At 40.9% G+C, this 23,523-nt stretch overlaps 1 protein-coding gene across 1 annotated transcript; it reads right to left on the reverse strand.

Annotated features, from left to right (window-relative positions):
• On the reverse strand, nucleotides 1-23,333 carry PDIA3 (protein disulfide isomerase family A member 3; the record flags this gene model as incomplete). Its single annotated transcript, XM_079700208.1, has 13 exons — nucleotides 1-343; nucleotides 768-825; nucleotides 1,179-1,258; nucleotides 1,818-1,946; nucleotides 2,729-2,837; nucleotides 3,662-3,844; nucleotides 4,435-4,560; nucleotides 4,873-4,989; nucleotides 8,308-8,437; nucleotides 10,158-10,265; nucleotides 14,876-14,993; nucleotides 16,728-16,806; nucleotides 23,167-23,333. The coding sequence occupies 13 exons, from the start codon at nucleotides 23,331-23,333 to the stop codon at nucleotides 230-232; spliced, it is 1,518 nt and encodes a 505-aa protein (XP_079556334.1). The 3' UTR covers nucleotides 1-229.
• Between the last annotated feature and the right edge of the window lie 190 nt (nucleotides 23,334-23,523).

The raw sequence follows: 23,523 nt of genomic DNA on the forward strand, positions 1-23,523 counted from the left end.
AACACAAATAATTTTTCCCAAAACCACAAACATAAACTGGTTCTGGTATTCTCATAAACAGTGCAGCTAAGAAACAGTTTAGAGAAAATTTAACAGGATTCAGATTATATCCATTCTGTCCTCTCAGCCCTGAGAGGTAATAATCCCATATGGGTCCCAGTCCTCCCCAATGGTTTTCCCATCTCTCGTGGAAGAGTCCTTTTACAAAGTGTTGTGTTTGGCTGCTGCTTTAGAGATCCTCCTGTGCCTTCTTCTTCTTCTTGGGTTTTTCTTCTTGAATTACAGGGGGGTTTGTAGCCTCTCGCTTTAGATAGCTAATAAAATCACTTAATTCACGGCCACCCTGAAAACAGAAAGATAACTCTGAAAATTTAACCTTTTAAAGAACTGTGGATTTTCTTTTTCCCCAATAGGAAGACCTGAATTTTTTTTTTTTTGCGGTACGCGGGCCTCTCACTGTGTGGCCTCTCCCATTGCAGAGCACAGGCTCCGGACGTGCAGGCTCAGCAGCCATGGCTCACAGGCCCAGCCGCTCCGCAGCATGTGGGATCCTCCCGGACCGAGGCACGAACCCGTGTCCCCTGCATCGGCAGGCGGACTCTCAACCACTGCACCACCAGGGAAGCCCAAGACTTGAATTTTTAAAAGCACATTAGCAACCACATATATGGACCATGAGTTGAGTTTCCAGTTACATAAACTCAAAGAACTAAATATGTGTCTGTGTGTGTGTATGTATTTGTGGGGAGATGAGACAATGCACTTACTTCATATTTCTTTGGATTCAGCTTCTTGTTGGCTGGAGAGAAGTAGATGGTAGGAAAACTGGGAAAAGAAAAGAGTTGACAAATTTGATTCCAGAGTAACTCTGACATACACTTTCCTAATAACTGCTTCTAGGAGTAACTTCTCTTCATGATTTCTAATCTGACCAGATACTATTTTCCATTGGTGGCTATGTTACATCCTATCAAAATTCAGAAACATGAAAGCTCACAAGGTCTGTGGCAGTCATGTGGACCAATGCTGCAGAACTTTAAGCCAGGAAGGCATTGGTGGTTCTGTGCTCAACTGGAATATGAGGACTCTCCAAACTATGCACAATACAGAAACGGTTTACAGGCTTATTTTTTCCTATCAGTTACCTATATACTTTTACTAGTTTCTAATCTACTTACCCTCTGACTTCATATGGAGAAGGCACATCATTGGCTGTGGCATCCATCTTGGCTACGATAATATTTGGGTCTTTTCTGAGCTGTTAATAAAAAGGTTAGATCTTTAAATTTCAAGTTTTCAGTGACTGAGGGACAGTCAATTTAGGACTTAAAACAATCTCATTCTTTAAAAGCTTGGATAAATTTTGCTGCTGAGATAGGAAGAGTAGTGATACTTGCACACAATATCAAACTTTCCATAAACTTGCGTTTTCTCTCTTGGTTCCTACACATTAAGACTCTATATACAGACACCTTCAAAATTACCTGGCCTAAATAAGATATTATAAGGACTAAGCCAAGTGATTTAACATGAAGGAACATAATGAATTCATATAAGCCATTACCAAAATTCAGAAGCCAGGATACTTTTAACCACAATCTAGATTGAGTCTGAGGAGTGGAAAGGTAAAGCAGGTATCTGAGGCACTGCACAGGCTCAGAGGGCAGTCAGGAGAAAGTGAGTAAACAGTAGAGAGTTGAAAAAAAATCTACCAGTACTTAGATTCTGAACTAATAAGGGTAACTAAATAGCCAATGCTGACTATGTATGTAAACTTCCCAACTCAAATTTAACTTCAGAATATGGTTCAGACTTACCTTCTCTCCCAGTTCTTTATATTTAGGCTCCAGATTCTTACAGTGACCACACCAAGGAGCATAAAATTCAATCAGCACATCTTTATTTTCATCATTCACTATTTCATCAAAATTCTCTGCTACCACTACCTGGGAAACACAGAAGATTCTCTAGCTGGTAAGGCAAGTTGAATACATTCATGAGCTATATTTGTTTCTGGACCCAATCCCTCTCAAATTTGTTGTGTTGCCACTAAAAATATGAAACCCAACTCATATTTATAGACTTTATTAAGATATTACCATTCCCCAGAAATCAACTCATTCCCATGTCTGTCACCTGTCAGACTAAGTTCAGGAAGTCACAGGAAACAAGTGCTACCCAACCCTTCCTTAAAATAATCTCAGAACAACAATATTAAAACTCTTCTGGGGGCCTCCCTGGTGGCGCAGTGGTTGGGAGTCCGCCTGCCGATGCAGGGGGTGCGGGTTCGTGCCCCGGTCTGGGAGGATCCCGTGTGCCGCGGAGCGGCTGGGCCCGTGAGCCGTGGCTGCTGGGCCTGCGCGTCCGGAGCCTGTGCTCCGCGGCGGGAGAGGCCGCGGCAGTGAGAGGCCCGCGTACCAAAAAAAAAAAAAAAAACAAAAAAAAAACAAAAAACTCTTCTTAAAACTATTCTATTAGGGGTTAGCTTGCTCTGCCCTGAAGAGTAACCTAGCCCTAATACAAATATCATCAGAAAATTCTACTCCTGCCCCTGTTAAGCATTATGAACTCTGACAATGTTTATTTTATGATGAGGGAGGTGAGTACAAACAAAAACAGAAACTGAGTAACCAACACGGTCTTCACTTAGCACTTCCCAGTATTTTGGGAATAAAGAAATGAGGAGAGACAGCTGTGTAGAGGCTTGGGGAGGTTGTGTGCGCCTCACCTTTACGGGCCCATCATTGCTCTCTGGGATAGGCTCAGACTTCAGGTATCTCTTCAGGTTGCCATCAAAGTAATCCTGCAGGAATCTCTCAAGAGCCTTGCCATCGCGCCTGGTATTAGAAAAACAAGGATCACTTTTGTTAACTTGCTCCCACCACTGAGAAAACTAAAAACCATTTCTTAGAATAGTTTCTACATAGTTTAAATTTCAAGGCTAGGAAGTAACTGGAAGTTTTAAAAAAAAAAAAAGACAGAGCCCTTGTTTCTCAATATGCAGAACTACAGACTGAACAAGAAAGCAACCACCTTCTTGTATTTCTAGTGTGTTCTTTGTGGATTTAGAAAGGTCAGAGAAGGAAGAAAACATTGGTCCTTCTGGAAATTCAATTCTGCAAAAGAACCAGGTCCTATTTTGTTGCTCTGGATAATAATGCCTATCTTTTTTTTTTTTTTTTTTACTGATTTCACTCACAGGAAGATTTTCTCTTGTCTTAATCTCCCGAAGTCTCACAAGGTGATAGTCAAAACTGTCTGGGGTCTTAAGATCTTTCCAATACCCTGAGTTTACTTTAGGCCAATGTGGTATTCCAAGAAGAAAAGACATTCTGTAGGGATGGGAGGGGACTGGGTTGGTCTGAAGTTACATGAATCTCAAAGAGACTGTCTAATATTCTCTATCTACTATTTTTAATGGCAGTGTGGAAATAATCATGTAAGAATTCCAAGCTGCCATCCTTTTGTTACTTTTCAAAATTTATTAAGAATCATGATCCTTAAAGTATAATTAATTGAGAAAAGTGACCGTCATATGTCTTGATTACAAGACCTAGCTTCACATTCCAATGTTCTTCTTTATAAATCCTCAGTAGTGTAAAAGGCTTTAATAGTTTCTTTGCAGAATCAAATCCCAAACCCACGCTAACTTGTAACTCACGAGAACTCCTCCTGCATGACAAACTTCTCTCCTTTTGCAGTTCTGATAGCAACAACAGGAATCTCTCCAGTAGTGCTTTCCAAGCCAAAATCAGAAAGTTCATGGCTAAAGGTTTTGCGGCTAGCTACAGCAAAGTTGAGTTTCTTCCCAGCATCCAGGAATTTCTTTGCCACCATCATCACTCTATAGGATACAAGAGATATTTATGCCAAGACTATACCAGGGTGGTAAAGCACTTCTAAACCAAGAAACAAGAGACTAGAAAGCAAAATTTCATAGTCCCTACAGCCCTCTGGAAATAGTCTGAACTTGTGTTCTTGGGCACTGACATAGGATTATGGTGTACTCCAGTGTCTTACTGAACTTCACTGCCAAACTGGTGGTACCCAAGCAAATAGTCCATTCCCACTGAAACTTGTTATACTATATAACTATAAAATATTGCAGGCATAATAACTAACCCAAAAAGAAAATTTATAAGGATAAAATACACTGAGGGTCTCAATGGGCAACAAGGCACAATGTGTTAAAGGACGTTTTAGATGACATTTGCATCTTTTATTGGGAGGTCAAGAATCAGCTGTGTCACATGACAAAGGAACACCTATGGAAGATATGCCCAACAGATTTTGGAAATAGTTTATTTATCCTTACAGCTTCAAATCCCATTTTCTTATCTGTTCTTACATCACACACGGTAACAGGATAGTTTGAAGGAATTGTTTATGCACTGGCTAAACTTACTTACAAAGGGGAAAAATTATTCTTATTACCTGTTTCTCCAGTAGTTGGAACCTTTAGCATTCTTTTCATAGTCCACATCATAGTAGGCCATAAGTAAGTCCTTGCCCTGTATCAAATCTTTATTGTCTTCTGTCATGTGAGGGCAGATACCAAAACTGAAATGATATCATCGATTATCAAATTTGGCTGGTTTATAGCTATATTATGGAATTATCATTAAGTAACTGACAGCACTTAAAAAGGAAAGAAATTTTCAATATATAGGATAAGTACCGAGTAATGTAACTTATAGGACCACAATAGGAGTTCTAGGACCCAAACATTACTACTTTAATATAAACTCAACTATTATCATTACAATCCCATGAATGAGGCTATTTAATCTAAAACATGGCTCTGCTTAATAACTGAGATAAACAAACTAAAATGAAGCCAAGAAATCCCAAAAAGTATAAAGAGGTACTCACATGTTTTCCTGAATAAATTTTTTAATCTTTCCACTGGTCATTTTCTGTTCTGTATATGCCACAGTCCTGTCCTCAAACTTGTTCATCAGATGTGACGGACGAAACAAGGTGATACCCCTTTAGAAAAAAGTCTTAGTAGGTAGACAGCAAAATAACTGTCTCCCACCTTTTATTTAAAGCTCAGACTATCTACGCTTGCTGCCACTTCTACTATCACCATTTAAGCACATAAGGACTCTTTTCTGGGACCACAGCCTTGGCAACATGACCTTCTCATCAACGCTAAGGAGCTAACCACCTTAATTTCAAGTGCAATAATTGGGTATGATGATTTAATAAACCTGGGTTGCAAAGTCAGAATACCTTGGTTCTAATTCTTGCTCCACCACTAACTTCAAAGACCTTGGGCCAGGTATCAATTTAATTCTTCTGGGCTTCAGCTTTTACATCAGTACAAAAGGGGGTTAGAGTAGATAATTAATTTCTAAACCTTTAAAAACAATAAAAAACAGAACCCAACTTACCCCAAAGCCCCAATATGTACAATAAAATAAAGCAGAACTTGCTCTTATTCGAAGGTACCTTGCCCTGCCAGTCTCCTTGAAAATTCAACTCTCCCATACAGTAAGAAAATTACTTCATTAGAGAAAATATATTTAAGATTCCTCCCAGCTGTAAAAATTCTATAGGTAAGTATATGATTATAGATAATGTTTAGCTTGAGTCCATTAAAAATTTTTTTGTTCTAGATTTCTCTATATGAATAAACACAGTTTACAAAGTTTTCTCTTCCTGGTACTACATTGCCTCTCCCTAAACCAAGCGTTCCTCATTCCACCAGAATACTTGAAGGAAATTCCTTCTTTACTTTTTTTTTCTTTTAATAAGTTTATTTATTTATTTTTGGCTGCGCTGGGTCTTTGTTGCTGTGTGCAGGCTTTCTCTAGTTGTGGCAAGCAGGGGCTACCCTTCATTGAGATGCGCAGGCTTCTCATTGTGGTGGCTTCTCTTGTTGCGGAGCTCGGGCTCTAGGCATGTGGGCTCAGTAGTTGTGGCTCGCGGGCCCTAGAGCGTGGGCTCAGTAGTTGTGGCGCATGGCCTTAGTTGCTCCGCGGCATGTGGGATCTTACCGGACCAGGGCTCGAACCCATGTGCCCTACAGTGGCAGCCGGATTCATAACCGCTGTGCCACCAGGGAAGCGCCCTTCTTTACTTTCTAACCTTTTGTTCAGCTAAAACTGAACCCCAATTTGGTTCTGAGTCACAGGTTTATATCTAGTACAAGCGTTCCCAGAAAATATCACTATTCTAACTATCAATATCTTGCCTCTTGCTTCTCTTTCACTCATTCCTCCTCCCCACACTATACACGCCTGTATACAACTTTATCACTTGTTTTGGGCTAGGTGTCAGCACCTTTAAGTCCTTATATCCCTCTCTCAACTCTTCCAATGTTAACCATTAACTTTATGTCAGTTAAAACACAGGCATTTTCATAGTATACAGGGAAACTACATAGCAAAAAGGGACCTAATATAAACATGCTGGGCAACCAAGAAGGTATGTCTCAGATTTTTTTTAAAAGCATAGTTACCAATTTCAGAGCAGTTATTGTCAAAAATAGAAATCAGTTCTAAACGAGATTTTTAATGATGTTATGGCACTGGGGTACACATGAAGAACTTAAGACACCCTTCATATAAGGTCTTCTAAATAAGACTTCTGATCAGAGGCTGATAGGCCAATTTTTTTTTTTTTTTAAGATTTATTTATTTATTTACTTGGCTGCCCTGGGTCTTAGTTGCAGCACGCGGGATCTTCGTTGCGGCATGTGGGATCTAGTTCCTCAACCAGGGATCAAACCCAGGCCCCCTACATTGGGAGGGCAGAGTCTTAGCCACTGGACCACCAGGGAAGTCCCGCTGATAGGCCGCTTTTAATGGCAAGTGTGAGAGGCAGACACAGTGAACAAATCTAAGGGTAACAGGCTGATAATGTGATGTGCTTAATGAGCCACAAGTGGCTCCACATCATTTATAGACTTGGTAAAAGGCAGTAGAGCCTCATGGTTAAGCCCAACAACTTTGCAGCTAGACCTTCTAGCTGCAAAGGTTCAATCCTGGTTCTGCCATTTACGGCATGTGAAGCTTAACTTCTTTGTGTGCTTTCTCCTCTGTAAAATGGAGATAATGACAGCTGCCTCAACAATTTGTTAAGAGGATTAAAAGAGTTAACAGTACATGGCACATAGTAAACACTGCATATTTTGTTAAATATAAATAACACTAACCCTTGTCACGCTTTTCTTTTTACTCTATATGCTCACCTTGAGTGATCTCATCTAGTCCCATGGTTTCAATAACCACTTACATGTGGTTGACCTATAAATCTTTTATCTCAGTTGAGAACTTTCCCTGAATTTCAGTCTCATTTATCCAATTGTCCAATGGGTCTTCACCACCGGGATGTCTCAAAACTACTCAAATTCACTGTGCCAAAATAGAACTCATCATCATTCCCCCCAAATTTGTTTCTCTTCGTCTTCTTCATAGCTTGATGATGATTGGCCCAGTTATCCAAGTCTTTAGAAACCTAGACTTACTGTAGATCTGCCCTTTTTCACACCTGGCTAGGGGCCAAATCCTACTGTCTATATTTTTTATACACACTCCTTCTTCTTCATTGTCCCTAATACTGCCTTAATTTAGATTCTCAGATGTCACCCTTAGTCTAGACTCTCTTGACTGCCTTGCCATCCCTCCCTTTTAAACCACCACTGTATGGGTGCCAGTCTTTTCCTCTGAAAACACAAAATTAATCACATTACTGTCTAGCTCAAAGTCTTTCAATGGCTCTCAAATGTCTAAAAGATAAAATCTAAATTTTTCTGTATGGCACTTAAGGTTTTCTATAATTTGGTCTCTGCCTACCTCTTCAAGCTTACCTTTCACTATGACCTCATCCACGAACAATACTCCAGCAATACTACAGGTCCCAATACGCTTAGGTTGTTTCACATCTTGGGGCCCTCTCTCCTGCTGCTCTATATGGAATAATCTTTATCCCCCACCATAACCTGCCTGGAAAAACTTATCTTTCAAGATATACCTCAAAAGTCACCTCCTCTATGACATTTTTTGATACTACTCCCCACCCCCGCCCCCCAAAAAATCATTCCCTCCTCTGTACTTCTGGTACACTCTAATTTCTACCATAATACATATAATGCTCACTTACACTTGTATTTTTAAATACATTCACTGTCTCCCATTACTAGATGCCCCTCAAAGGCAGCAACAGTTTCCAGAACTTAGCTTACTGCCTAGTATGTGCTCAATAAAGCTTTTGGAAAAACTAGGCTTAAAAACCACTAGTTCACACAACAGCACTTGGTCAAGGTGCACATTTACAAAGGCATTTAACTCAGTTACTTACTCTCCATCATCATCATACTTGTTCACCAGAGACTCAACACTGGTGTGTGCAAATCGGTAGTTATCCCTCAAGTTGCTGGCTGCTTTTAGAAACTCAGAGTGAGCATCACTGAATAAATCCTTGAAAAAACCTATACAGAAAATGTCAAACACAAGGGAGAAACAGTAAGTGCTGAGACATATTCAAAACTTTAAAATTCTTCTATTTTTTCAAAGTCTTTATCTTATTATGGATAAGCAAAGCAAGATAGGAGGATTGGGTCTGCTTTGCCATGAGTACTGAGGATATTTGATGAAATAATTAGGATAAGAATTCTTTCTCTACCTTTAAAAAAAAAAACTTTTTTGAGGAAGCCAAGGGAGACAATTTGTCAGGGTTCAAGTCTTAATTCTAGTTTTTCACAGTTGAAAAATTTGAGCAAATTGCCTAACTCCTTAGAGTCTCAGGGACTATTTCAGGTGTCAGAGGATTAAATAAGGTAGTATGTCAAAATAAACTGTAAATTAATTCACCATATTTTTTTCTATGTCTTATTTGTCTTTAGAACTTCAAATCTAGTAAAGTGCCCGAAACCTCAGTGTTTATTAAATGTCTACTTATGGTTAACTCCTTGTAAAATATACAGAATCAATATCCAGATAAGGAGTGACTTAGTCAAACTTAAATGATAAACCATCCTCTACTGCCAGAAAGTCAGTTTTATTACAGTAATTAGGAGATTAAGAGAACACACGCTTGTATGTTTAAATTTATTTTTTAGTCAAATGTATTATACATTACATTTAAAACAAAACAAAAAACACCAAGATGTAGAATGTGTTTAATTGGCTCAAGTTATTTTAATAATAACGAGATATTGCAACACCCAAGAAAGCAAAGATTGCTGTAAAAACATACACAAATCCTAGCAATTTGATCCTAAATTTGATCCTAAATTGAAAATTCCCGGCTTCCCTGGTGGCGCAGTGGTTGAGAGTCCGCCTGCCGATACAGGGGACACGTGTTCGTGCCCCATTCTGGGAAGATTCCACATGTCGCGGAGCAGCTAGGCCCGTGAGCCATGGCCGCTGTGCCTGTGCATCCGGAGCCTGCGCTCCGCAATGGGAGAGGCCACAACAGTGAGAGGCCCGCGTACCGCAAAAAAAAAAAAAAAAAAAAAAAAAAAGAAAATTCCCCTACAACTGTGAAAATAGCAGACACAGAGGTTTATCATATACTTATATCCTCCCACCTTAAAACCCCATTTTCAGTTTTAAGTACTCTATTATTTGCGTTAAATCTCAGGAGTCTAAGAAGTGATAGGAAAAACTGAAGCTATTCCTATTTTCTTTAATTGACATTAAATCTTTACACCTGAAAGAATACCAGGCCACTCAAATAAAACAATTTTTTCTACATTATAGTAATGCTGACCTAATTTTGCGAGTTGTCTTTTCAGCTGCCCCCAAGGTTACCTAAACAGTTTTTTTTTTTTTTTTTTTTTTTTATTTATTTTTGGCTGTGTTGGGTCTTCATTTCTGTGCGAGTGCTTTCTCTAGCTGCTTCGAGCGGGGGCCACTCTTCATCGCGGTGTGCGGGCCTCTCACTATCGCGGCCTCTCTTGTTACAGAGCATAGGCTCCAGTCGTGCAGGCTCAGTAGTTGTGGCTCACGGGCCCAGTCGCTCCGCGGCATGTGGGATCCTCCCAGACCGGGGCCCGAACCCGTGTCCCCTGCACTGACAGGCAGATTCTCAACCACTGCACCACCAGGGAAGCCCCTAAACAGTTTTAACTTTATCGTTTACTCAGACATAGAGGGCTTTTGAAACCATGTTGATGATTTTGTGGCATTATCAAATTTTCTACTCACCCACCACAGAAGCATCTTTATCACTAATGAACTTCTCAAATTCTTCCTCAGTCCTGAGACGAACTGAAGCTGGTCCAGCCTGCTTCTTCAGGTGGCTGACAATTCCATCTTAAAGACAAGATGAAAGATTATAGCAACACAAATTTATAATTTTTGAAAAGGTAATCATTCACATGATTTAAAGTTTAAAAAGTTCAAAAGCATATACAATGAGGTTTTCTTCCTATCCTTTTCCTTGTGACCCAGTTTCTTCCCTATAGGATAACATTTCAGTTTTTTGTACATCTTTCCAGACATATTATTCACAAACAAGCAACTATATATTTATTCTTTTCTTTTCTCCTCAAATGGCAGCACACACATATGCTGTTCTGTATTTTGTTTTTGTCATTTAACACAGCTTAGAGATAATTTATGTCAATATACATAATAAGCTACCTCAATCTTCTTTATAGCCACATGGTGTTTCATTGTATGGATGTACCATAATTTATTTAACCAGCCACAACTGATGAACATTTGTTTCCAATTTCTTGCTGCTGTAAATGATTCTGCAATAAACAATCTTGTACTAGCGTCATTTTACACATGACTGAGTGTATCTGTAGGGCAATTTCCTAAAAGTGGATTCACTGGGTCAAAGAGTACATGCATTTATAACTGTTTAACTGCCCCCCCAAAGAGACTGTACTTATTCATATCCCTGCCAGTGATGTACTAAAATGTTTATAACAATACAGATAATACCTTTGTGCATGTTGTTCTCTGCCTAGAACAATCTTGCCCCAGATATCCACCTGGCTTCCTTCCTCACCTCCTCCTTTAGGTCTTAACTCAAAATGTCATCTTCTCGGGACCTCCCTGGTGACTCAGTGGTTAAGAATCAGTCTGCCAATGCAGGGGACACAGGTTTGAACCCTGGTCCGGGAAGATCCCACATGCCACAGAGCAACTACGCCCGTGAGCCACAACTACTGACCCTGTGCTCTGGAGCCCGCAAGCCACAACTACCAAGCCACCTGCCAATTACTGAAGCCCGTGCGCCTAGAGCCCGTGCTCCGCAACAAGAGAAGCCACCACAATGAGAAGCCTGCACACCACAACGAAGAGTAGCCCCCACTCATTGCAACTAGAGAAAGCCCACGTGCAGCAACAAAGACCAAATGCAGCCAAAAATAATAAATAAAAACAAATTAAAAAAAAAAAGTCATCTTCTCAAGGAAGCCTTCCCTAACCATTCCCTGTAAACTAAAACCTATTCAACCCCCAACACTCCCTTATCGCCTGCTTTATCTTTCTTACAGCACATTTCACCCGTCTAATACTCTATCCTTATTTATTTTTGTCTGTTTTGCTGATATATACCTAACTCTAGAATAATACCTAACGCATAACAAGTTCAAGAAATATCCATTTTGCAAATGAATTAAACAAACAAATCCTTTATTCTTAAGTGGCACAGTCACATGTAGCCTTGCATTTTAAAAGTAGAAAATGCAGTGCCTTGGCTATCTTGTTTCAGGGTTTAACTACATACAGGTCAAACTATGCCATGAACCAGACCCACCCAAATCACACTTTCCTATTTAGGTGAAATGCGCTAGGTAAGTAAAACTGTTTAAAAATAATAATCACACATAAAAACACAAAAAATCTTTTACCCTTTAAGTCTAGTTGACAGACCATTATTCTATTTTCTTCTGGGCTCCGTGCTACTCCTCTGTAATACTCCACCCCTCCCACCCCTTTCTCTTCTGAGAACTCTAAGGATTTGCTGACCCACTGAGACAGAGGACTGTTTAACTCTTTCAACATGATTGAGTCTATTTTGCTTCTTTTAGAGGTTTTTCTTTCCTTCTCTCTCCATTCATGATTTTTTTCCTCTTAAATGTTTTCCTCAACTCCTCACAGAGGAGAGGTTGTATCAATAGGTAAATTGAAATCGGATATGAATTTTTTGGCCTGCAAGGGGATTGTAATTACTATATCACAATATAAATTATTATAAAGAACTTTACCTCAGGGCTATGATGAAGTGTTACTTTTCTCCCTGAGTATTTAAAACTCTCTGGAAGGTATAATGGGAGTGCTGAGTAACCAGTTGAAGCAGGAAGGCAAACAGCATAGTTCTTAGAATACATGAATAAAATAATCCATCTTAAGTAGCCAAACATCTGATCACCTAGTCAGATGCTGAGAAATACTTGAGTTTAAGAAATCTATGTGCAGCCCAAGTGAGATTATCTGCCTAGTAGCAGTCTGGTTGGGTTCACATACAATATAGTTTAGACCTAAGTCCAGAGAAAAACATATCAATAATTCTAACTGCTAACTCTACCCTGAGCTAATAAAATCTGAATCGTAACATGTGTTCATTAATGCTTTTAAGATCAGGAAAAAAAAAAATGAAGATTTTACCTTTTGTTCTTAGACATATCAAATTTTGAGTGTTGGCTAAATGACCTCAGTTGGGCCAAAATACTTATTCATGCATTGAAGAGTTATTATCTACTACATGTGGAGAATCTAGGTACGGGGGATAGAGTAATAAATGAACCAAACAAGGTCTCTGATCTCTTGGAGCTTACAATATAAGTAAATCTCCAAATAAATCCCCAAATAAATAATACAATAAATCTTCAAATAAGTAAACAATTTAAAATATCAGATAGTAACCAGTGCTATGCAGAGAATTAAGAGGATGGTAAAAGTATGAGTAGGTGGCTACCTTAGGTTTGGTGGCCTGGGAAAGCATCTGGAAGAATTTTGTGTGTGTGTGGGTGGGGGGTGCCGTGCTGAGCAGCTTGTGTGATCTTAGTTGCATGACCAGGGATCGAACCCGGGCCACTGCAGTGAAGCGCCGAGTCCTAACCACTGGACCGCCAGGGAATTCCCTGGGAGGTGAAATTTAAGCCAGGATCTGAATGAAAAAAAGGAGCAAGCCATGCAAACACGGGGGAAGATCATTTCAGGCTGTGGACACAGCTAGGGCAAAGGTCCTAAAGTGAAATAGTCTTAAGTCTTAATAGTCTTAAGAGTTAGACAGGGGCCATCTTATGTACAGCTTTGTATACGAGTATCAATCATACATGCTGAAAAAATTCCACATCACCTAAAATGCCCAAACTGAATGAACCCCTTTCCTCTCACCTTTTCATCATAAAAAGGTAAAATATGCCTAATTATTTGATAGACTCAAGATAAAACTGTCCAAAACATACTTTCTCATTAATTATGGGCCCTACGTACAGGGCCAGCCCACTTACCTCCCAAACTTCACCTGTCATCCTTGCTAATTATATTCCAGCCACAAGGTCTTTCTGTCCCTTGAACACATCAAGCTCAGTTATGCCTTAGGGTCTTTTTGTACCTGTTTTCCCTCTGCCTGGAAAGCTCCGGTCCACATCTTCTCATGGTGACCTCCTTCCTATCATTCAGGTCTCAGCTCAAAGGTTACTTCCCTGATCAGTCATAATGTGGTACTCCCAACCTCAATCACTATCACATCAGTTTTATTTTTCTCCTTTAATGCTCTTATCACTAACAGAATTTATCTTATCCACATATATTATTGGCATTAAAAAATTTTTAATTGTGGTAAAATATACATAACATAAAATTTACCATCTTAACCATTTTAAAGTATACAATTCTGTGGCATTAAGTACATTCACATTGTTGTACAACCAATCTCCAGTACTGTTTTCATTTTGCAAAACTGAAACTCTATTCATTAAGCAACTCCCCATAGCCCTTGGGAACCACATTCTACTTCTATCTCTGTGAAACTGACTAGGAATCTCATATAAGTGGAATGACACAGTATTTGTATTTTTGTACTGGCTTATCTCACTTAGCATGTCTTCAAGGTTCACCCAAGTTGTAGCACATCAGACCCTCCTCTTTAAGGCTGAATAATATCCCACCCACTGTATTATATACAATTTACATATAATTAATTATTATTAATATACTACATTTTGTATATTCATTCATCCACTGATGGAACACTTGGGCTGCTTCCACCTTTTTGCTATTGTCAATAATGCAGCTATAAACATGGGTATACAAATATCTCTTCCAGACTCTGCTTTTAATTCTTTTAGGTATATACCCAGAAGTGGAATAGTGGATCATACAGTAATTCTATTTTTGTTTTTTCAGGATACACCATTCTGTTTCCCATAGCAGCTGCATGCACCATTTTATGTAAGTCCACAACAACAGTGCAGAAGGGTTCCAATTTCTCCACATCCTTGCCAACACTTGTTCTTTTCTTTTCTTTTTTTTCTTTATAGTAGTCATCCTAATGGATGTGAGGTGGTTATCTATATATATTTTTAAACTTGTGTGTTGCCTTCTTCTCTTCATCTCCCAGAATGTAAGCATCACAAGAATAGGAACCTTGTCTGTTTTATTTATCAATAAATTCTGGGCACCCAGTATATCTGGAATATCTGACACAGAGTAAGTACTGAGTAAGTATTTGTCAAATAAAAAAATGCCTAGTAAACCTTATAAATCAAGTTCAAGTATTTTCTATATTACTTACATAATCTGTTCAGTTAGAGAAGTCTTTTGTTAGCTTCCAAACTGACCTCTTAGGTGAGGAATTTTTAAGACTTAAAGTATCTTGTATAGAAAATGTCATGTTCCCACTGCAAAGAACAGGGTACTTAAACAGATCCAGTTTCCAGAATGTAATCCAGGATCCTTACCGGCAGTCCTAGGCCCATCATAAGCACCTGATTCTTCACCATCTCTAAATATCTTCAGGGTTGGATATCCACTCACTCCATACTTATTACAGGTATTTGTGTTGGCAGTACAATCAACCTAAAGATTAAAATACATGAACCACTTATCCAAAAGCCTGCTGCAGGCTCTTCCTATATTCCCAAAATATTAAGAGTGGTCAAATCAAAATATCAAGCAATTTTTGACACATCCTACAGAATATTAGATTTTAAAGGCAGACTGGTGCTTGGCTAGCTACCTCAGAACCACCTAAGGAACTCTAAAATTTAGATCCCTGGGCCTTATACAAAATGCACAAATGACTATTTAAATTCTGCCCTTAGAGTCTCTATTGTCTAAAGCAGTGTTCTCCACCTTTTTCCTGCCCCTCAGAATATGCAAAGGATAAATCACTTAAATTAGTAATAGTGGCTTACTTTGATAATGATTATCATCAGTGGGATGTATCGATATATACCCCTTAGGTGAGCTGGGGTATAATTTGATTTGGCAAGTCACCTATGGTTATTAGCAAAGGTACTGATACTTAAACATGCTCCCTGAGCTAGTGTGAATCTGGGCTAAACTATAACATGACAGATCTAGTGAGACCTATCAAGAAGAAGAAAAACAACTTCCATCTATTTAGCGACTTATTCCAAACTAGGTAATGCCATCAGCACTTTGCATGTATTATCTCATTAATCTTCGTAAGATTCTGAGGTATGATCCCAATGCCTTAACAAAAACTAAAATTCAGAAAAGTAATGCATGTATAGTAACAAAGACTATAGCTACATGAAGCATGAACAAAATCATGACTGAACTCTTTTTTTCTATGGCAAGCTGCCACAGAACATCAGGATTAAAAATAGTTTTCAAAAACAGTCCTGGGCTTCCCTGGTGGCACAGTTGTTGAGAGTCTGCCTGCCGATGCAGGGGACACGGGTTCGTGCCCTGGTCCCGGAAGATCCCACATGCCGTGGAGCGGCTGGGCCCGTGAGCCATGGCCGCTGAACCTGCGCATCCAGAGCCTGTGCTCCGCAACGGGAGAGGCCACAACAGTGAGAGGCCCGCATATGGCAAAAAAAAGTCCTATATATGTATGAACTATTTATCTGAGGCTGGCCAAGATGTGAACTTGTAGCCCGAGGCAACTAGGGGTTTACTACATAAAATTCTGGAAGCATTAGTTTGACTGTAAAAGCAAATACTAAGTTTACAGCTGACCAGTTAGTTAATACTTATCCACATCCTCTTGTCATCTTCCTATTCCCATCATTGTGAATAGCATATAGTAATTTAGGAAACTCATTTACCCCCTGATAATTTTCCTCTAAACTTGACTATTGTAATTTTACTTTCCATGTTTGCCCCTTAATTTTTTTTTTTTTTTTTTTTTTGCTGTACGTGGGCCTCTCACTGTTGTGGCCTCTCCCACTGCGGAGCACAGACTCCGGACGCGCAGGCTCAGTGGCCATGGCTCACGGGTCCAGCCGCTCCACAGCATGTGGGATCTTCCGGGACCAGGGCACGAACCCGCGTCCCCTGCATCAGCAGGCAGACTCTCAACCACTGCGCCACCAGAGAAGCCCCCCCTTAATTTTTATTTACCATATATTTTACTTCTTTCTTATGCCAGCATTTCCCTTAGTTTCACTACTTGTAATCTTTTGAAACTGTAATTAATACAAGTCAGTTGTGTATTTGCCCAGAAACTAGTGTTCCCTCTTCTTCTTAGCACCGTAATAGTAAAGAAAATCAATGTTAATTTTTACCAACTACTATTTAAAATACCTCATTTCCTTTAATGAAGAATCCACCTATACTCACCTTTGCTAATGGGACTATTCCTTTTAATCTGGTAGCTGCAGCTTCATATTCTGGGGCAAGTTTTTTGCAATGTCCGCACCTATACAGATATATTGAAGAAAAAAGGCAAATATATCCTATAAGTTTGTTAATTTTGTTTCTCTGGGAAAAATCTCAAATTATAATACTACTTTTGACTAGTAGCTGCTTCCAAAAGCAAAAACATCACTTGAACAACATCCAGTACTGATAAGGTAAACCAGAGCTCTCAGAGGTAAAGCTACCTTCTCTAGCCTGAGGTCGACTCTATAGGACTGGTTCAGTCCAGAGCAGCATCCATGTTCTCAAAAGTGCAATGGGGTGGTGATGGCAGGGGTAAATTAGGAGTCTGGGATTAACATATACACATTACTATATATAAAATAAACAAGGACCTAGCACAGGGAACTATATTCACTATCCTGTAATAACCTATACTGGAAAAGAATCTGAAAAAGAATAGATATATATATGTATAACTGAATCACTTTGCTGTACACCTGAAACTAACACAGCATTGTATATTAACTATACTTCGATTTAAAAAAAAGATTAAAAAAGTACAATTGAGGGCTTCCCTGGTGGCGCAGTGGTTGAGGGTCCGCCTGCTGATGCAGCGGACGCGGGTTCGTGCCCCGGTCCGGGAAGATCCCACATGCCGCCGAGCGGCTGGGCCCGCGAGCCATGGCCGCTGAGCCTGCACGTCTGGAGCCTGTGCTCCGCAACGGGAGAGGCCACAACAGTGATAGGCCCACGTACCGCAAAAAAAAAAAAAGTACAATTGAGCCCTGAAAACTGTGGTCAGAAGTATAAGCCACATTAAAGAGGGAAAGGGCTCAAGCCCTTTTGACCAATTAATGAGGATAAAATAAAGGGCAAGACAGCAATAATCCCATTCCTGGTAGCATTTCCTAAAGGAAGGTAGGTATTTTTCCTTAGAAAACCAGCACTGTGGTTCTTAAAAATATAGTGGTTGAAACTTTATAAGGTCCCAAGTATGATATTAACTCTTTAAGAGTCACGATCAAGTACTTTTTCTCCATTCCTTGAATATGACTCTTTGACCAGAAACCCAGTTTGAGGGGGCGTTAGTCGAATAAGGCCCAAAAGGTGCTCATTTGATATACTTTAGCAGCTCGATGGAGGCTTTTTTCCTTCTCAGCTGAGTTTCAACATAGCGTGAGAATGATATATTTAAGACAGCAAGCTTGATTTTTACAGCTACACAATTCACCTGACTATAACTACTGATGAAGATGAAGCATTATGTCTATTAGAATATTTTCCCAGAGGGCCATCATGAACACCTGTTCCTCTGCCCAGAAAGCCCCAACAGTCCCACAGGCACACTGTACATGCAATGTGGGTAGGGGCTTATCAGTACGCAACTAGCACCAGCTATGTATCATCTCTTCAAAAGCCAACGACTTGCAGAGGGATCACTGGGAGAACGTGAGTAGTTCTGTGACCTCCCCACAAACAGCAAATATAGGATTAGAAAACAGAAGGAAGGAAACAAGAAATTTGAGCTGACATTTCATAGCCAAAGTCTCAAAATTTATTTTATTAAGTAATGGATGGATAAGTAACTTGGAAACATTCTGCCCCCAAAACTTGTTTAAAACAAAGAATTCTAAGAATTTATATTCTTCAAGGTCTTTAGAAGTCCTATTCAAAAATAATCATTAGAGGGCTTCCCTGGTGGCGCAGTGGTTGAGAGTCCACCTGCCGATGCAGGGGACACGGGATCGTGCCCCGGTCCGGAAAGATCCCACATGCCGCGGAGCGGCTGGGCCCATGAGCCATGGCCGCTGAGCCTGTGCGTCCAGAGCCTGTGCTCCGCAACGGGAGAGGCCACAACGGTGAGAGGCCCGCGTACCGCAAAAAAAAAAAGACTATAATATTAGATGTTGCTTAGGGTCACATACATATTTACTAAAAGTATAAAAGAACCAAATGATAAAAACCAAATTCAGGATGGCCAGTGTGTAAGATGGGGAAGGGGTACACAAGGGACTTCAACTGTACTGGCTTTATTTTTTAGACTGGGTGGTGAATAAATGGTATTCCTTATACTGTGTTTCACAGATGCACCTTTTACCATATCTGAAATTGGGATGTGTCTTGCAATCCTGTCATGGTTTCATTGGTAGCATTTCTCTCTTCGTGAGACAGAAAATATATTCATTATATCCTCTGTATTCCATAGTAAATTAAAAATTCATGTACATGGGTTGTAACAAAACTATACAAATTCCAATTGATTTAATAAAATAACCAATTTATCTGATAAACCTAAGGTTTTGGGAACACAAGGGTGCAAAGGTTAAAAATGAATGTGTGTTAGAGTAAGAATTGGATCTGGGCCTTAAAGATTTAAGGCTTCAGACAGGATGGGGTAGGGTGTTTTAGAGAAGGGGAATAGTAGAGCAAAGTTAAAATTACTAGTGAGAATGATGCATTCAAGAGAACTATGGGGACTTCCCTGGTGGTCCAGTGGTTAAGAGTCCGCCTTCCAATGCAGGGGACATGGGTTCAATCCCCGGTTGGGGAACTAATCCCACATGTCGCAAGGCAACTAAGCCCGCGTGCCGCAACTACTGAGCCTGTGTGCTCTGGAGCCCATGCGCCGCAAGGAAGAGCCAGCGCAGCCAAAAAAAGAAAAAAAAAAGAAAAGTAATTAGGAAAAGATTTATCAAGAGAGGCATAAGAACTGTACACTGAGAATTACAAAATATTGGTTAAAAAAAACAGAACTATGAAGGGCTTTTTTTTTTTGGTTAAGAGATAATAAATGTGTTATATGTATTAAGAGATTTCTGTTGAATAGGTATGTAGTAATTGTTAAGAAGACAGACAAGATTTAAGAAGTTTCACCTCAACTACCTTTAAACATCTGAAGAGAAAAAAAAAATAGTACAAAATAATTAGGCCAGACCAGTGGGTCTCAAAACAGATGCATATAAAAAATATCCATTAAGCATTAAAAAAAAAAAAGAAAAAAAAAAAGGGATTTCCCTGGTGGCACAGTGGTTGAGAATCCACCTGCCAATGCAGGGGACACGGGTTCCCCTGGTCCAGGAGGATCCCACATGCCACAGAGCAACTAAGCCCATGCACCACAACTACTAAGTCTGTGCTCTAGAGCCCACAAGCCACAACTACTGAGCCTGCATGCCACAACTACTGAAGCCCACGTGCCTAGAGCCCGTGCTCCACAACAAGATAGGCCACCGCAATAAGAAGCCCGTGCATCGCAACGAAGAGGAGCCCCCGCTTGCAGCAACTAGAGAAAGCCCGCGTCCAGCAACGAAGACCCAACGCAGCCGAAAATAAGTAAAATTAAATAAATTAAAAAACAAAACAAACCAAAAAAAACTGTGTGCCTAGGCCCCACCCTGGGACTTACTGAATGATTCCTCTAGGAATCCAGGAGATAACCAGAGGCGTAGGGGGAGTGTGTATAAGTGGCAAGGTTGGGACTGAAAACCATTGCCTTGGGCGTCCCAGGTGGCGCAGTGGTTGAGAGTCCGCCTGCCGATGCAGGGGACACGGGTTCGTGCCCCGGTCTGGGAAGATCCCACATGCCGCGGAGCGGCTGGGCCCGTGAGCCATGGCCGCTGAGCCTGCGCGTCCGGAGCCTGTGCTCCGCAACGGGAAAGGCCACAACAGTGAGAGGCCCACATACGGCAAAAAAAAAAAAAAAAAAAAAAAAGAAAACCATCGCCTTAAGCATTGTTAATATCCACAACATCATCAAATGTCCAAAGGGAGGACCTGTCTAACAAGTTCCAATAAGGCTGGAGGAGATTGCCCTCTTTAAATTCACCAGGAATGGAATTTAGGTGGGTTTTGAAGGTGATCATCAAGTTTTACCACTACTTCTTTCACCTACTACTAGATAATACTAAAACACAAATAATCCCATTCACCTTCAGGGATGGCACCCAGCAGTTAATGACTCCCAACATATACTCACCCAAAAATCATTACTTCATGCCTGTCATGTGCCTCATGCTACTTTAGCCTCTGATAGAAGAAAAACTGATATAGTCCTTTCCCTGTAGGAACATCAGTCTGGCAGGGGTGATAGTATTATTAGGTCCCAATAGAGAGGAGGGAACAACCAGTTAGTTGTCCAGGGAAGGAAGAAATCACTTTTGAGCTAAATATTGTTGAAAAGATCAACTGGGGGTGGGGAGGGGAGGGAATTCCAAGTAAGGGAATCAGTATGTATAAGAAATATTAAATATTCCATTTTATACTATCCACATAGTCCTTTTCTATACTCTAGAAACACTGTGTATCAAATATCATCAATTAATACTATTGTCCTAGAGGGTAGGGCACAAATCTACAACACAGGTAGATGCTGAAGACTTAAGACTAATAAATATTCAGAAATTATCACAAACATTTAAATAGTTCTATTTACTTCCAGAGAAATTCTGACACTCCCATTCTTACAAACTATATAGATGATTGATTCCATAATGGAAATATTAGTCTACAGAGTCAGCTGTAAAGAAATCTTTCACTTTCACTTGTAAAATGAAAGTGGAAAAAATACCCTAAAACAAATGAGAAAAACAACTTGTTCAAAATGGGTCCATTTTACTCTTAATAAGGATTCTTTAACTGTTCCTATCTAACTTATAACAGGAGTACAAAGCAGTTAGAGAGCATTTCCAGCTGAGATATCAATAAATAAAAGAGTTGAATGTGACGAAATAAGGACATCATCAACAGGAGACTTCCTTGATTCCAAATTACTCATTCAGAAAACTGATCCTTCTTGTAGGCATTGTGGAGGATGACTTTACCTTCCAGACCAATTACAAGGAGACACCACAGCAGTGATCCACCCAACTTTAGGGATAGTTTAGTGCATGATGGGATATGTAGTTTTTAGGGAAGCACATGCAACAATTTAAAGTAGCATAGATCACTTTCAATCAGGGGGGAAAAAAATCTGCTTTAAACTAATAGTCTAATAGCCCACAATTCTCCAGCAATTCACTTCATGTGGACCCCTGTAGTCACAGAGGTACCTCCCAGTTTTGATACAACTCCATACAGCCATTCTAATTACAGTAACACCCCCTCAAAGCTAACAGCATGGTTACATGATTGGGAAGAGTTGTTTCTAAGAGAACGTGATTTCTAGTGACGTGTAAAGACCACCTATGATGTGTAATCAGTACTGCCAGTTAGTCGCAGTAATGCCCTGGATGCAAAACCTGTCAGAAGCTGAAAACAAAATGTGCTGCCTCTAAGCACACCCTTCTGGCTCAGGTGGTCTTCATAATAGCACTTCCAGTGTAACCCTCGAGTCAGCTGAGCCCCTGCAGAGTGAAGACCAGAGTTAGAAGCAAGTGAAAGTTATCCACTAACTTTCTTTTACTGAGACTTTTGAATACAAATAGTTTTTAATTAAGGGTCACTGTGGCAGGAGAAAAATTAAGTATTGTAATTAGCGTGGTTATACTGAGCTGTCCCCAGCGTTAAGATAATCATTGTTTGCTATGGTAAAGATGTGGGAGTTAAAAAAAAAACCAACGCTCAGGTTTACTGGGTCAGAAATCCTATTTGCTCTCTCCCCACTCCCACCCCACAGCCAGCTTTTTATTTCCAGTTAGTTCTATCCTAAGTAATTTACATCCTAGTTCAGTTAAAGCACTTTCAAGTGGAGTATTTCTCCAACACTGATTACTTTCTCACTGGGGTCTTCTTTGGCATTTTTCAGAAATCCTAATTAAAACTGACAATTTAGACAGATCCTGACGGAATTACTCTGTTCACCTACTCTTTTTAACGGAATTCTGCTGGTGCTGAGAAATGCTCAGTTTAATGGAGAAAGTGTGCACCTAGCGATGGACAAATAACTGCCTTCCTTAAAAGAGCACTTATGACCATTCTGCAGCCACTCTGACCTTGGCTAGAAACCAACGGCTGCGTGGGGCAAGAAGAAAGGAAGTATCCTGGGGGCCCAGGGCCTCTGCACTTGGTGAAACGTTGGCTTCCAATATAAGGCCTTGAGATGCCTCGTCTATAGAATGGAAAACAGTAAAAACGGACTCACCCAGAAACTCTAAAGATACCAATCGAGGGAGGATGGGGTGCAGGGGGTGAAACCCTCTGCAGATAGGAAGTGCCGCAGGAGCACCGAGGTAAGGATGTGGCCCTGCGCGAGAGGGGCCTTCGCGTTCTCCTTCTCGGATCTCGCTCCCAGGCCATCAGCACCGACGTCTCCGCTCTCCGAGAGGCAGCTCGGCTCCCCGGTGGGTGGAAAACCTGCCGGCCGCAGCCGGGCTCGGGGGAACGATGGAGGGCGCCGGCATTGCGTAGGCCCTACCGTCCCCGCGCCTTCGCCCCCTGCCCACCCGGCCCTCCCTCTCCCGCCCCGGCTAAATGGCCTCACCAGGGGGCGAAGAACTCGACAAGCATGAGGCCTGCAGAGCCCGTGTCGGAGATGCGACTCTCGAAGTTGTCGTCCGTTAGTTCCAGCACGTCAGAGGCAGCGGCGAGGCGGGCCGCTGCGAGGAGCAGCGCCAGGCCCGGGAACAGCGCTAGGCGGCGGAGGCGCATGGCGACTAGGTGAGGCGGCGGCGGCCAGGAGGGTCAGGGTTCGGCGGGGACTGCGGAGGCCGGGCAGAGAACCACGAGCCCTCAGACTGCGCTCGCGCGTCTGGCCCAGTCGGCCCCGGAGCCGGAGGTCCCAACCCCCCAGCCCGGCTCGGGCCGCAGTGTGGCAGCCGCCGATTGGCTGTGCGGCGCC

Source organism: Hyperoodon ampullatus (genome assembly GCF_949752795.1).
Source record: "Hyperoodon ampullatus genome assembly, chromosome: 3".
NCBI classification, from domain to species: Eukaryota; Metazoa; Chordata; class Mammalia; order Artiodactyla; family Ziphiidae; genus Hyperoodon; species Hyperoodon ampullatus.